This window comes from Mugil cephalus, chromosome 13, assembly GCF_022458985.1.
Source record: "Mugil cephalus isolate CIBA_MC_2020 chromosome 13, CIBA_Mcephalus_1.1, whole genome shotgun sequence".
Lineage (NCBI taxonomy): Eukaryota > Metazoa > Chordata > Actinopteri > Mugiliformes > Mugilidae > Mugil > Mugil cephalus.
In genome coordinates, this window is record NC_061782.1 from 5343197 (window position 1) to 5356609 (window position 13413).

General features: G+C 44.9%; 1 protein-coding gene across 3 annotated transcripts in view; it reads left to right on the forward strand.

Annotated features, from left to right (window-relative positions):
- Nucleotides 1–4699: 4699 nt before the first annotated feature.
- The window catches only part of LOC125018566 (inositol polyphosphate-5-phosphatase A), a 138870-nt gene continuing 130156 nt past the window's right edge, over nt 4700–13413 (forward strand). For all 3 annotated transcript variants that reach the window (XM_047602573.1, XM_047602574.1, XM_047602575.1), the window contains exon 1: nt 4700–4842. In XM_047602573.1, the coding sequence (XP_047458529.1) occupies nt 4771–4842 (72 nt within the window). In that variant the 5' untranslated portion in view covers nt 4700–4770. The remainder of the gene's footprint in view (nt 4843–13413) is intronic.

A 13413-nucleotide genomic window follows, 5' to 3' on the forward strand; every position in this document is an offset into this window, starting at 1 on the left:
TTCACGATCGCCACCGTTTCCTTGCGTCTGCGCCGCACAGCTGGACCCTCAGTAAATGTGCGACAAATGAAGAGGCCTCAGCGTTTAATGAACTTACTTGTGTCATATGCCCGCCCCGGGCTGTTGACCTCAAACTACCTTTGGCTGGAGGGGGCTATTTATGGTCCTGGGCCGCCTCAAACCCATCAGGGGGAAAACACATCATGCTGCGTAAAAAGCATGTGGGTGATTAATGCGTGAGGATCAGTGAATGATGCAGAAAACAGCCCCGTTGTTGCTTTCCAGATGTTTCAGAAGTTTAAAAGAGGACGGAGAGCGATGTCACACAGCTCTGACCCCCGCATTCAGACAGGTGTGCATCACCCGATGTTATAAAACCTACTGCTCACTGTTATGTGATGTTTCTCGTGTTTTATTTTTTCGGCTCACTCAGCAAGTGAGCTAATGCCGGATGAGCAATATGTTGTCAACAAAGAGGTTTTGATGCCAGGAATGAGCCTCATTCACAATAATCCATTACACTTGGGCCTCGACTGCGTTTCCAAGCAACCTCAGCAAAACACTGTTAACGCACTACTAATTCGGTTTCCAGTCTTTTTATTTGAAAAATGTCCAAGCTCTTCCTGCCAACACCTAAGTAGGAAACCTTCAGATCAAAGAGTGCGTGTCCACATCTGGCAAAAGGTTGTCCAGGTCCATGGAAGGACAGTACAGGCACAGTGTGATTGAACTGTGCAGCGCGACGTGTTGGGACACGACGGCTCGGTCTGCCAGCTGCCAGCTGACTGCCGACTGACGCAGACGTATACATTAGCGGGACAGCTGTGCGCTTTTAGGAATTCGGGATTCGGTTATGGGACTGTAGAGGTTCTTGTCAAGTCCAATCAGAGTTTGCAGCATTTGTGAATGCACTGGAGTAAACTGCATTAGCAAACTGCATTAGCTCTGCTCAGTCAATCCCAGCCTTTTTGGAGAAGTCAGTCATTTCCCATCTGTAACCTAAAGACTCGTTTAGGGTGGAGCACACAGACGCAGTAACACACACATGTAGCCCGTGAGCCACTGCCACTCGCTGTGTAACAACGCCACTCAAACACTAGTCGGTGCTGTGTCTTTTTTTTGCCGGTTGGGTTAATTTTTGTTTCTACTTCCTGCTCCACTTTCAACAATGGCAACTGAAACTTAAAGATGAGTTGTGACTCCACTCTCATGGATGGGGGCATGACGGCCTCCTGCCTAGCAGGGCCTGTGTGTTGTGTGTTTCCTTTGCTGTTGTTTGTCTTCCAGGTACCTGGCTGGTAGGTGGAGTTAGACCGAGTGGGAGCACCTGTCCAGTCTCCCAGTGTTTGGCCTATTTAAGACCCGGCTGTCAGCTCTCACACTCTTCTTCTTGCGCCGCCCTGATGGCACCATGTTTGTGTTTGTTTGGCTTGTCTGGTTCTTAGTTGTTTTACTCCGTCCAACACCTTGGATCACTCAGCACAAGTACATTCATCCCTTAACAGACACACTGATAAACACTGATATCCACACACCGTATATAGTACATTTTGGTTGTTATTGTTTATCCTTGTTAGTTATAAATATATAAATATAAACTGCTTCACCTTTGCTTTACTGGATCTTACGAGCGAGTCATGACAATCCAAAACAACTGATCGGGAAATTGCGAGGATGGAGAAGCAGCTGGAAATACTAAAGTGGAAACATGCTACTACCACGCGGACCAATCACAGCTCTTGTGTCGCCACGTTGCATAGTTACATTTCTGGGGAATTGGATGGAGATCCGCAGCTATGGCGTCCAGTTGACTAGAGTCCGACTCCGGCCTTTCTGGGTGGAGGTTGCGTGTTCTCCCTGCGCCTGGGTGGGTTTTCTCCGGGTACTCCTGTTTCCTCCCTCCCTCCAGAGACACGCTCGTTAGGTTAATCGATTCTAAACTGGCATTAGTGTGAGTGTGACTGTTCTGAATTATTTAAAGTATTAAATGAATCATGAAAGTATTGCCTAATGTGTTTGTAAGACGCGCCGAAGGAGTTTAATGAGTGCTGAGAGGTTTTCTAGAGAACTTCAACAAGTCTGCCCGTCTTTGCTTTAGCTTTGTTTTTGATATGCCACGACACGGATGACTGAGAATCTTCACAGACGTTGCAAAGACACACTGCTATGTGTTTGTTCTTGCTTTCTACACCCTGGTTGAATATTTCTCAAGCAACATTGTAAACTCTTGTTATCTACATGCAGCGGCAGCTAAAATGTTCACGTTTGAGCTTTTTATTGTGACACGTCAGAAAACGAACGGAAAAAACAAAACAAAAAAAGCACCGGTGTGATTGATTTGTTTAATTATAGTTCACAAAATGTTTCAGGTAGACTGTGTGGGCGTCATGGCAACCTGTGCAGCTGATCTCAGTGGCATGGATGTGTCTGTGGTTTACTGTGAATAACATATAGATAATATATAGATTTTTTAATATTCTCTCCCCCATTTCTCCCCCTTATGGTAAGTAATGAGTACCACTCAGTTTAGTCCTGGTTCATTCTTTGGTTCACATGTACAAACTTATTAAAATACCTCAGTAGTAGTGAGGCAAGCTTATATCCTGCCCTCCCCAGCGCTCCTAAAAGTCAGCGTATTTATTTAGCCTGTAATTTCGTGCACATTTGCTCCGTTGCATTCGTTTCTGCTAGAAACACGAAGAAGACATGAACCCGGGCGCCTGTCGCATCCTCAAGAAGATCCCGCAGCATCGGCCGCGCTCACTGACAAACAACCAGTAATCACAGAGCTGAATTATTGTGGGCACGACTGTGCACTTATGTTCACTTACTGTACAGTTTTAACCAAAAAAACAACCAAAAAAACAAGACAAAACGTTGTTCAAGTATTTTTGTTTTAGTGTAAGGGACAAATTTGTACAGTTCCGACTTCTAAAGAAATTTGTAGTGATTGTTCCAGGAGGAGAGCAGGAGACTGGCATATTTGGCGTAGTTATATTTAGTGTTTTTATATATTTTTCTATTCCATATGTTACATGCTATCTTTATTTTGGATACTTGACAACGCACATTAATCAACATTTTGACAATGTAAACGCACCCGAGTTAGCTGAAAGGCTGATTTTCATTGGCAGTGAAATGTACAAGTCTTCATGTGACCGTTAAAGGTTCACAGACTTGGAATGAGGTTGAGAGGAAGATAAAAGAGTTTGCATCGCTATCTTTTTTTAAAAAAACAAATTAAAACAAAAATAGCTGTCGAAATATGTTCGATCCAAGTTTGTGTTGAGGTATTTTGCCTCATGTGCCTCATGTATTTTATACTGTCTATAGAATTACCTCAGACCGTTTTGAGGTTAGGTTAGAATTTAGGTAGAAACAGGTATTGTTTTCCTCCATCACCATGTGGTCCTCTGCATCCTTTGCCCACACCAAGAACAGGCCACACAGATCGTGCGAACAGCCAGTCGACTCACGTGCCTCGAACAGGAGCTTGTGTGTGTTCTCGCACGATGTCAGATCCAGGCAGAGGGCGAGAAGGATAGTGGGGGACCCATCACACCCCTGCTCACTCCCTGTTTACATCACTGCCATCAGGTTGCAGGTTCAGCTCCAGCAGGAACAAAAACCACCAGGCACCTGAAGAGGTTTTTTTTTGTTTGTTTCCACAGGCCATCTCTCTTCTGAACAAACCCTAAGTCACGTAAAACTGTCGCACACACCAATCCATTTCTGCATGCATCATCCACTGCAACAGACACTTCTTGCCTGTATTTATTCTGGTCACTGCAACACTGTATGTTTGCACATTTTATTTTTTATAAATTGTGCATATTGTTATGTTTTTAGTTAATGTTATGTGACGCTGATACACCAGGGAAAACCCCTGTGTACACTGTACATTTGGCCAATGTAGAGATTCAGATTTATTGTTGATTGTTTTTACAAAATCATATAATGCTGTTAATTATGTCACGATTATGATCTATCTATCTATCTATCTATCTATCTATCTATCTATCTATCTATCTATCTATCTATCTATCTATCTGTGTCCGATAATGGAAGCCGCGGCGTCTCCGCGTGTTTACGGTGCTCTGTCCCTTTAAGAGAGCCCCGTGTTTCCATTGGCGCTGTGACGTCAGCGCAGCGGAGGGCTCCAGCCTATCGTCTCGGCTCCACACGGCGAAGCCAGTGGTCCTGGCAAAGCGTCCTGCCTTAGGAGGGAGACTTTTACGCTGCACAAAAGCTGGGGACGGCACCCCGTCGCTGAGATGAGCCAGAGCCCTCAGGCACTCGTCCTGGATTAAAAACGGAAAACTTTTGCGATGGCCGCGAGCGTGAAAAAGTAGCACGCTCTTAGCGCAGCGACGCGAACCGCCGAAGCCGAAAGACGCCGAAGCCGAAGGGACCCTTCTCCCTTCTTCACTGCAGAGCAACTCCTGGTTAGATGCACGGCCGCTGCTGCTGAGAGAGAGAGAGAGACTGAGACAGAGAGAGGAGAAGAAAAAAAAAACAACAAAAACAAAACAAAACATAAAATATGCTCCAGCCGAGCCGCCGCAGCCCCGGCTCCAGTCGCAAATCCCCGCTCGTTTAAAAAAAACCAGTTCCGTGAGACAGACGCTTTGCCCCCATCTTTTTTTTTTTTTTTTTTTTTTTGCCTTCCTCCCCTTTCTTTTTATTTGCTCAGCTTCTCACCTTTTAAAGTCCGCCGTGTAAGTCTGCGAGCCACCTGAGAGACAGAGAGGACAGAAGACACGCAGAATCATGGCAGTGAGGACAGCTCCGGGCACAGGAATACTGCTGGTGACAGCCAACGTTGGATCCCTGTTCGAGGATGTGAGTTTCCCCATCCGTGTCTTGTCACTGCTGCCTCTTCACATTAACGTCGCCTCTTGTTGTTGTTGTTGTTGTTGTTGTTGCTGCTTGTTGTCCTTCGTACTCCTCCTCCTCCGCCTACGTGTTTATTTACGCTCAGCAACGTCTCAGCTGGTCACGACTTCTCGTGGCGGCGGTGGTGTTGTTGGCAGACCCCAAAAAAATGAAGCTGACAGTGGGGCCTCTCTGGACCACACACACACACACTCATGCACACACACTCATGCACACACACGTTGTCTGTGTTGACGTCCTCCTGCACGTGCATCCACCTGACCCACGTCTCCCTGTCACTCCCCGTTGTGCAGGTTGAAGTGATAGCCTGCAGCCTACAAATCTGTCATTTCAATCACTTTTAATTTTGGGACTCACTCCCACCTGTTAATGATTTGCCAGCGTGTTATAGCAAAGACTAAAGACAAAGATCATGTGTTGGTTTGTTTGAAGGACACCACTGATCTCTGTTTTGATCATTAGCAGAAAAAAAAAAAACATGCATAAAGTGCTGATGATTTTAAACCTTCCCCGTTCACAACGGGCCTGTTCTGCAACATCTCAAAAAAAAAAAAAAAATAGTTGATGCCAGGTTAAGACACTGTCATTATGTCATTACATGTACCTTTAAAGCCACACACTTGGCCGGGGGTAGGTAGGTAGGTAGGTAGGAAGCAGAAGCAAAAGCAAAAGCGTGCCCTGTGCAGAGATGGGTGTGTCACACCTCCCAAGGAGTGTCTGTGCAAAGGCGTTGAGTGATATCTGTGGCTGTTATCGCGCGTTGACCGCTCACCTTCCCTCCTGCAGCTCGGCGGCCGGTTGCACTAATCACGACTGTCGGAGGCTTCTGGTGCTTTGTGTTGCTTCTGTCGTTGTTGTTGTGCCATTAACGGAGAGTCCCCCCCCCCCTCCGTCTTCCTCCTGTCACCCGTGTGAAGTGCCGGTCATCCTCACTGGAGTAAACCTATAAATAGCCTGCTTCATAACAAGCACCACACTTTGGGTGTTCTTGTTTTTATTTTTATTCTTTTGCACCAACACGCCAACAACGAGCTAATCTGAGCGCGCATCCTGCTGCGAGTGGGCGCGCTGGTCATGCATCCTATGCAGCCTATAGTCTCCAGCCCTTATGGTTTTGTGGCGTGAATGAAGTCTTTGTCCTTTTAATGCTGTTTCCACTATTTAATCTGATGTATTTCGTCTGTTTGACGGAGCGGCCTGACTCGGATCCTCGGGGTGTGGGTGGGGTGGGGGGGTCACAGTGTAGAATGTGTCTGGGTAAAGTCTAAAGTTAGACGTATATAGAACCTCTTTAAAACATTCCTTTTTCAAACACGCTCTTTGTGTTTACTGCCATTACAAATATAAACCCATTCAATTTGTAGTGTGTTTGAACAAGGAGTGATACTCAAATATATCTGCCTTTTTAGCCAGGAGGCTAAGGAGAAAAGGAATAAATGGAACGAGAGACGCCTTGATGGATCTTGATGATTCATGTTGACGGTATTAAAAATATTCATAAAACGTAAGAGCCGCTCTTTCGCGGCTTAAAACAACCAGAAGCTGTGTTGTGTTGTGTTGTCCGGTAATGACGTCTCATTTTTTTTGCCATGTGACGGATGGGGCTGGCTCAGTTTGACATATGCACCGTCAAGGCTGAAACTGTCATAGTTATTTTTATTTCCAATTATTATCTCTGAATTTATGACGAATTTTTCAAAATATATTGAGGTTAAAAGGTCCCACAGACCAAAAAAGAAAAAAAAAACAGACATAAAATCACCAAATTCAGAAAACTAAAGATATTTTAAAAATCTAAAGAAATGCATCAGCTTCTATGACGGTTATATTCACCACTTTCTCATAGCTACTAGCTTCTGTAACTCTGCATTCTGTTTGTAAACTGTAGATATTACATTTTAGCTCATACTGTCATCAGACTATCTATTTCATCTTGACAGCTGGAAACTGTTTTGCAAGTACATCTGGCAATTTGTATAGTCATGGTTTTGCCACACAACAGTGCGAGCGGTTGTTCCTCTAACGTACGGCGTCGTAGATGGCGGGTTTGCAAACTCACACATCACGTCGCTGTGGCCGTGCATCCAAGCTGTACACTGTAGAGAGTCTCCCTTTTATAACTATCAGTTATAGTCCAACTTTTTCTTTTTTTTTCCAGAGCTTGTAACCGTTTGTCATTGAACTAATTTCAATTTTCAGCGACTCTCGTTATTTGAACAACGCCTAAGGCAGCAGAGATGGCCGTCCTCCGGCGGCACGGCCCTCCGAGCCGTCCTCAGTGAATCTAATTATGAGAGCAAACACCCGTGTTTAAATAAACCGTCAAGATTTAACCTCTATTTGCCTCGTGTTGAGAGTCTTGCCCTCGCTGTGGTGTTTTTCTCCGGCAGAGCCCCTCCTCTGTGACCTGTTTGCTCCCTTACCTTTGCGTTAAGCGAACCTGTTGGGCTGAACGCGCCGTGTTCTCTTTTTAAAGGCTAACCTGATTAAAGTGGAGCAGCGCGACGCTAGCGTTCGCTTTCCGTCCTCGCCCCGTTCCACTCGGTCATTTTCCATGCGTGGCGTTGCAGAGCTAATGCTAGTGGATGGGTTTTTATTTTATTTTTTTAGGTCAAACGTGCTCCTGTTCTCTTCCGCTGTTACATTTTGTCTTCATTTAACTCGAGCAAATAATAATGCACGTTGACCTTGAGCTTATTAATCGGCCGTTTGATGATGGAGAGGAAGCTAGCGCATGCATTATGGAGGATCTTCACAGTGTGAAGGCGCAGCACGAGTCCCAGGGGTCCTGCTGGATTCCTCATCCTAAGTCGCCCTGTAATACATAATTAAGCATAAATGAAGCCGATTAATGATTCCGCCAGAGTCTGAGCTGACGCTGTAATGCACACTAATGGGTCCTATGTTAAACACGAGGCTGAATCTGAGCGGGTAAATCGCACAAATGGCTGAATGTGTGAATAAAAGCGTACGAGGATTTTAGATTTCCTCTATCCATTCGATGACGAAAGTCGAGCAAAGACCTAGGTCAACTGTCACACCTGAGCTGAGTCGTGTTTATAGAGTCCCGCAGTGTTTTACTGACACTAATAGTTTGTTTGAACAGGTGAACGCTGTTCTGGCTGAACCTTTGGGTGTCACCAAATAACCGCGCCGCGACGCCCGAGGCGCGGGATTCGTTTTGGAAGACAGGGCCGAGGTGTATTTCTCCAGGCGGGAAGTTAATCCGTTACACAAACCAGCTACAGGATGCGAGTTCGCAATGGAAAGTGTGGACGTTGAGGAAAAAAAAAAATAAAATAAATTTAACATAATGCTGAAGGAAAGCCGCGTCTCAGAGAATATATTTCCAGACCGGCCTGAGCCGATTTGTCTGCCTCGCTTCGCTTAAGTTGCAAAGGGATTCCAGCTGATTTAAAATCCTCCCCCATACCCAAAAAAAAAAAAAAAAAAAACTCTATTTTGAGCCACTTCTACGCAGCATTTCAAACTGGTCTCATTGGTCCGTCGCTTGCACCTGACGGGAAAAGATCTGCTCGAATCGCAGTGTTTGTTCGGAGCTTGCGTTTCATGCTCCGCGCTCGTCCCTGAGCTCTTCCAAAACAAGACTGACCTACAGCTCAGCACAGTCGCCTCCTGTGTACACACAGACTAAGACTCTTTGCTCTGCGAACATGCTACTTTTGCTGTGTCAACACCGTGTTGGTTTGCATGCAAGTTAAACCAAGAAGTCGGTGAGAAAGTCAACTTTTTTCGCTTTCGCCCAGAGAAAACAAACCGTCGGAAACTGAAACCGTCTCGCCCACGCGTGGCAAAGTCACCTCTTTTCCCTCCGGTTTTCCTTGGCGTCGCGGCGAGAATTTCTCCGTAAATGTCGATCTGTTGCAAAACCGCATCTAGTTGTGTCAGGGCTGAAGGAGAAGAAGAGGCGGAGCTTGTACATCGACCTTGGACGTCGTATACAAGCGTACAGTCCGTAATCTTTTTTTAGCTCATCGTAGTCGTGAAGCAACAGTATATATTGGACCTATATTGGACCAAGGGTCAATATCTGATGCTGTCACAAGCCTGTAGTTCACGTTTTGTGTAAACACGGCCTAAAAATTGGCAGCTAGCCTTTCTCACCGAGGAGAAAGGTGTTGCTGTGCTTCTGAAGGTCTATCCATATTAGCCTAACCATGATCCCCACATTCTCCTCAAGAGCTCTTGTTGCACTAAACACCAGTCGCTGGCTGCGCTTTACATTTGATTACAGCCACTCTGCTTGTGATTGCATATGCGTCTAACGCTCAATGAGCCGAGGCGACCATACGCCGACGCAATAAGGTGTTTTTTTTTTCCTTTTGTAATGATTTCCAACTTACTTTTCATCCCATCCCTGTTTCTTTCTCTGCCTCTCCCGTCCACCGACTGCTCATTAGCTCGGGGTTGGACCTGAACACAGGCACCGAAGCGTTGGCGCACTCGCAGCCGAAGATGGAGCAGAGCCTTTTCCGTGTCCTCAAACCTTAGACGCTCGGTGTTTTCATTCACCTTTTACACTGCGCCGTGTTTCGCAGCCTCCTTTGCGCCGTCCTCGGCGGGGAAAGGAGCGGCGCGGCGAAAATGTGTTTTTCTTCAAAACACGTGAAGCTGTTGCTGCAGCCGACGCAGAACCCTGGAAACTAAATATAGTTTTTGTAGTCACATGGCAGATGGTAGTGAATTCCCTAACCGAATAATGTAATTGAGCATTCATGGCGTGTATTTTTAGTGTTGGCAGTAGTGGTGCAAGATGCGTGATCCCAGACGTAATGCAGTGGGGATAAGAGGCTGAAATGGAGGAAGTTAACAATGGGGGGAAAAAAAAAAAAAAAAAAAGGATTTATTGTCAATATGAAGCTTTTTACTCTGCGTCCAGATCCTCGTCCTTTTCTGAGCTCGGGACTAAAGGCTTCCTTTGACAGCTTGATTTTGGGCTTCTTCCCTCTGCCAGACTCTCTGTTCCAGTGTGTTGCTGCAGGAGTGGAAAAGTTTATGAAAGAAAGATCAGATGATGCTATTTTGGTGTGCCCCCCCCCCTCCACCCCCCCGCTCTGCCCTCCTCCATCCTGTCATAACACGGAATTAGGATTTCAAAAGGGGGAGAGATTGGAAAGAGCTGAAAGCCGCCTCCAGTCAACAATAAGTCTAAATTTTAAGGAGAGGTGTTCCTCAGCGTACGTAGCATCCTACAGTGGCACATGCTGAGTAACACAAAGTGTTTTCTTTGTTATTCCTGCAGCTTGCACCAAAAAGAAAGTATATGGGTCACATTAACATGCTGTGTCTTAGTTTCATTTGAGAAAAAACATCCCACAATAAATAACGTGCACGTGTTTTGCATGTTGTGAGATTGTGCGTGGATGCCAGTTTGTATTCTGACTTCATTTCGGAAGTGGCTGTGGCGTTGAAGTCTTAAAGGACAGCCCTCACGCAGCCAGGCCTCCCACATCCATCCCAGCCTGTCACTAGAGGTGAAAGTTGAGGGCCCTTGAGAGTAAGGTATCTTCTTTCTGGTGTGAGTTCCCCCATCCGTTATCCGTGTCACGCTTGGCTGCGTTAACATCGGGGATGTCCCGATCTGCGTCTGGGCAGATTCTGGCGTGTTTTTTTTAAAACGGTCAGATCGGATCATTATCCATCTTTCGCAGTTATTTGTTTTAGTTCTGCCATAAACCAAAAACCTTCTTCCTTTTCGTTGCCTGGTGTCAAAGCTGCTAAAAATCAAAGCAGGAGAAGAACCAAGCTCGTGTGATTAAACACGTCTTTGCTCTGGAAAATGAGTCAGTCAGTAACTCGTAAATTGCGGATGTTTGGCGAGATGGTAGTAGTAAGAGAGTGTCGTACTACCAACTCGATTCACCACCAGACAAACACCAAACATTGCATTTAAAAGAAGAGACACTTTTCCTGGAGAGGGCGTCACAGTGAAAAGCTACACCGGGACATTTCTGTAGCATATAACTCACAGATTTCCGCAGCCAAGCTAATAGTCCTGTGTATTCAATTAGATCCAGGTGCACACATGATCTAGGAGAAGACAAGGAAGATAAGAAAAGCCTTTCTGTATCTCCAGGAGAGGGTTTATTTACGATATGTTGTTTTGCTACCATTGCTTTGCCGTCACAAGGTTTCTCCATGTGTACCAACGGAGTGTATTTGTTCCACGTGGAGATAAACAACAAGATGAAATGTCGATAACGTGATTATTTGACGCTAATGTTTCCTATTGAACAGACTGAAAATTCAAATCCAGTCCGAAAAGTTTTTGCCATTTTAGGCCGTGTCCTGCACCGGTTATCAATGCTGATTCAATACTGTATCAATTCATTTAGAGGTTTAACTGTTTTGCCTAAAACCAATTTAAAAAGATTTGCGGTATGTTACCTCTCGTTGACTCTTTTGTGCGGCTTAAATCCAATCAGCTTTCCGACCGGATGGTTATAGCTTCTATTGTGTTTTGGATCTTCCTCACATGTGGACTAATCTCATTTAGCTTTGTCTCCCTAGACAGCAGGGCGATCTCAAACGAGAAGATGCAGGAAATGGTGTGTTATTTAAAAATAATTTGATCTATGAATCAATATTGGATCTCAGGAGAGCGGCTTTGAAGTGTGTGGAGACTTTTATGTTTTCCAGTTTAACTTCAGCTTAAGTAGCGTAGCCTAGCCTAACCCCTGGCTAATTTAGAAGTGGTGGGTTGGGAGATGGGTGAGCCAACCTGTAAGGGTACCCACTAGTTTCTCAATTATTCATAAATCTAAGCCTTATTGTAAAAATTCATTCCCATACAGTCGTCACGGATGAAGAAACTAGCTACTGCTGCTGTTTTTTTATTTCTGTATCAGGCTCTAAACTAAATATATAACTGTATTCCTCCTCCAAAGTGGGTGTTGGGTGCATTTAGGTCTTCGGGGGGGGGGGGTTGTCCCTTTCGAGGAACTACAGTATATTTGTATATTTGCACTCCTCTCTGCCTTCGCTTTTCAGCTGCTCGCTCACACACTGCTGTGGGATTTCTTCAGTCAGCCTCTCGCGGTGGAATGTTTGCCAGACTCCCCGACTTGTTACAACCCATCGCTGCTCCAGCTGGACATCAGTCAACAAGTTAGCAGCAGTAGTTGTCCTTTGATGTCGTAACTTATTACCCTCAGTTTTTTAGCGACCTTGTTTTCTCTTATTTTTAGCCGTCATCTGGATTTATCATGGGAAACCGCGAGATTTGAATGAGTTCATTCCAGGGAGTTGTGGTTACGGGAGTTCTAGACTTAACGCTGATTTCCTGAGAGTCCTAACTGCGGCAAACTAACAGCTTGTTAGTGGTGTTGTACAGTTTCCCTTAGCATTTATTATTTGTGTCTTTCGCATTCAGTTGTACCATTTCTTTTTCTGAGCGATGGGATGTAATGATTCAAAAACTAGGATCAGTCGGTGTGTTTACATGCACGCGAAAAAAAAAAACGAATTATTGCCATAATCCGACTTTAACTGGACAACATAAGTACATGTAAACACGTTACTCAGACTAATATCGGCGTTTTCATTGTCCGATGAAGACACAAATAATGCGATTTTCTCTGGCATGATCCAAGAAAGTTAGTCGCAGAAGAAGAAGGTAGACAGAGCCGGTAGAAGAACCAACTGAGGGATAGCGCCATCTTGTGTAAACCACAAGTAGCGTGCGCATTACGTAAAATATTAAAAAGCTGTACTATTATTCATCTGGTTGTATGAACGACTCTTGTTTATTTTATGATGCAATAGGTCAACCAGAAAGGGGGCCGTATTAACCCGCTGACAAGACGCATATCGCCACCTAGTGTGGAGGAGGAGGACACGTTCCCGACAGTGATTCGATTTTCTCCGTTGAATGTAAACTGGGACAAAGACCACATTCAGAAAGTCAAAATTAGAACATAGGTTGATTAAAGCTTAAAAGCACTGACTGATTGACTAGAGGTCGGAAAAAATATTATAATAGCGGTAGATCATGATACTTTTTCTTCTGATACAATATGGACTTTGAACGTCTCAATACGGATTTTAAAAGAAAAAGTCATGTTTAGTCTTGTACCCAATCTGCAGACTGTGTTTCGCTCCAGTTGGATATTCAGGGAACATGATCAACTTGCAAACTCGTCTAATGAGACACTATGAGGTCATTCTGACTGTTGAGTGATGAACATATAAACAACTTGTTTCATCTCTAATCCTTATCCCAGTTAGGATGTTGCAGAGTTCTTAGTAAGTTGAAATCTGAGCAGATGTGCACATTACTCCTCAGTCTCAGTCTTCTTAACCAGTCTGGTCTGGTCTGGTCTAGGTGGGTGGTACATGTCTAAGAAACATCCACACAAACGAAACGTTTCTCCTGTCAGCGGTTTTAATGTTGTGGCTGATCGGTGCATGCCGGTCGCATGCTGGATTTATTGTATCCGTGCGCCTCCTATCTCCTCGTCTTATCGGGGGGTTGTTCTCTTCTGAAGCCGTATCTCT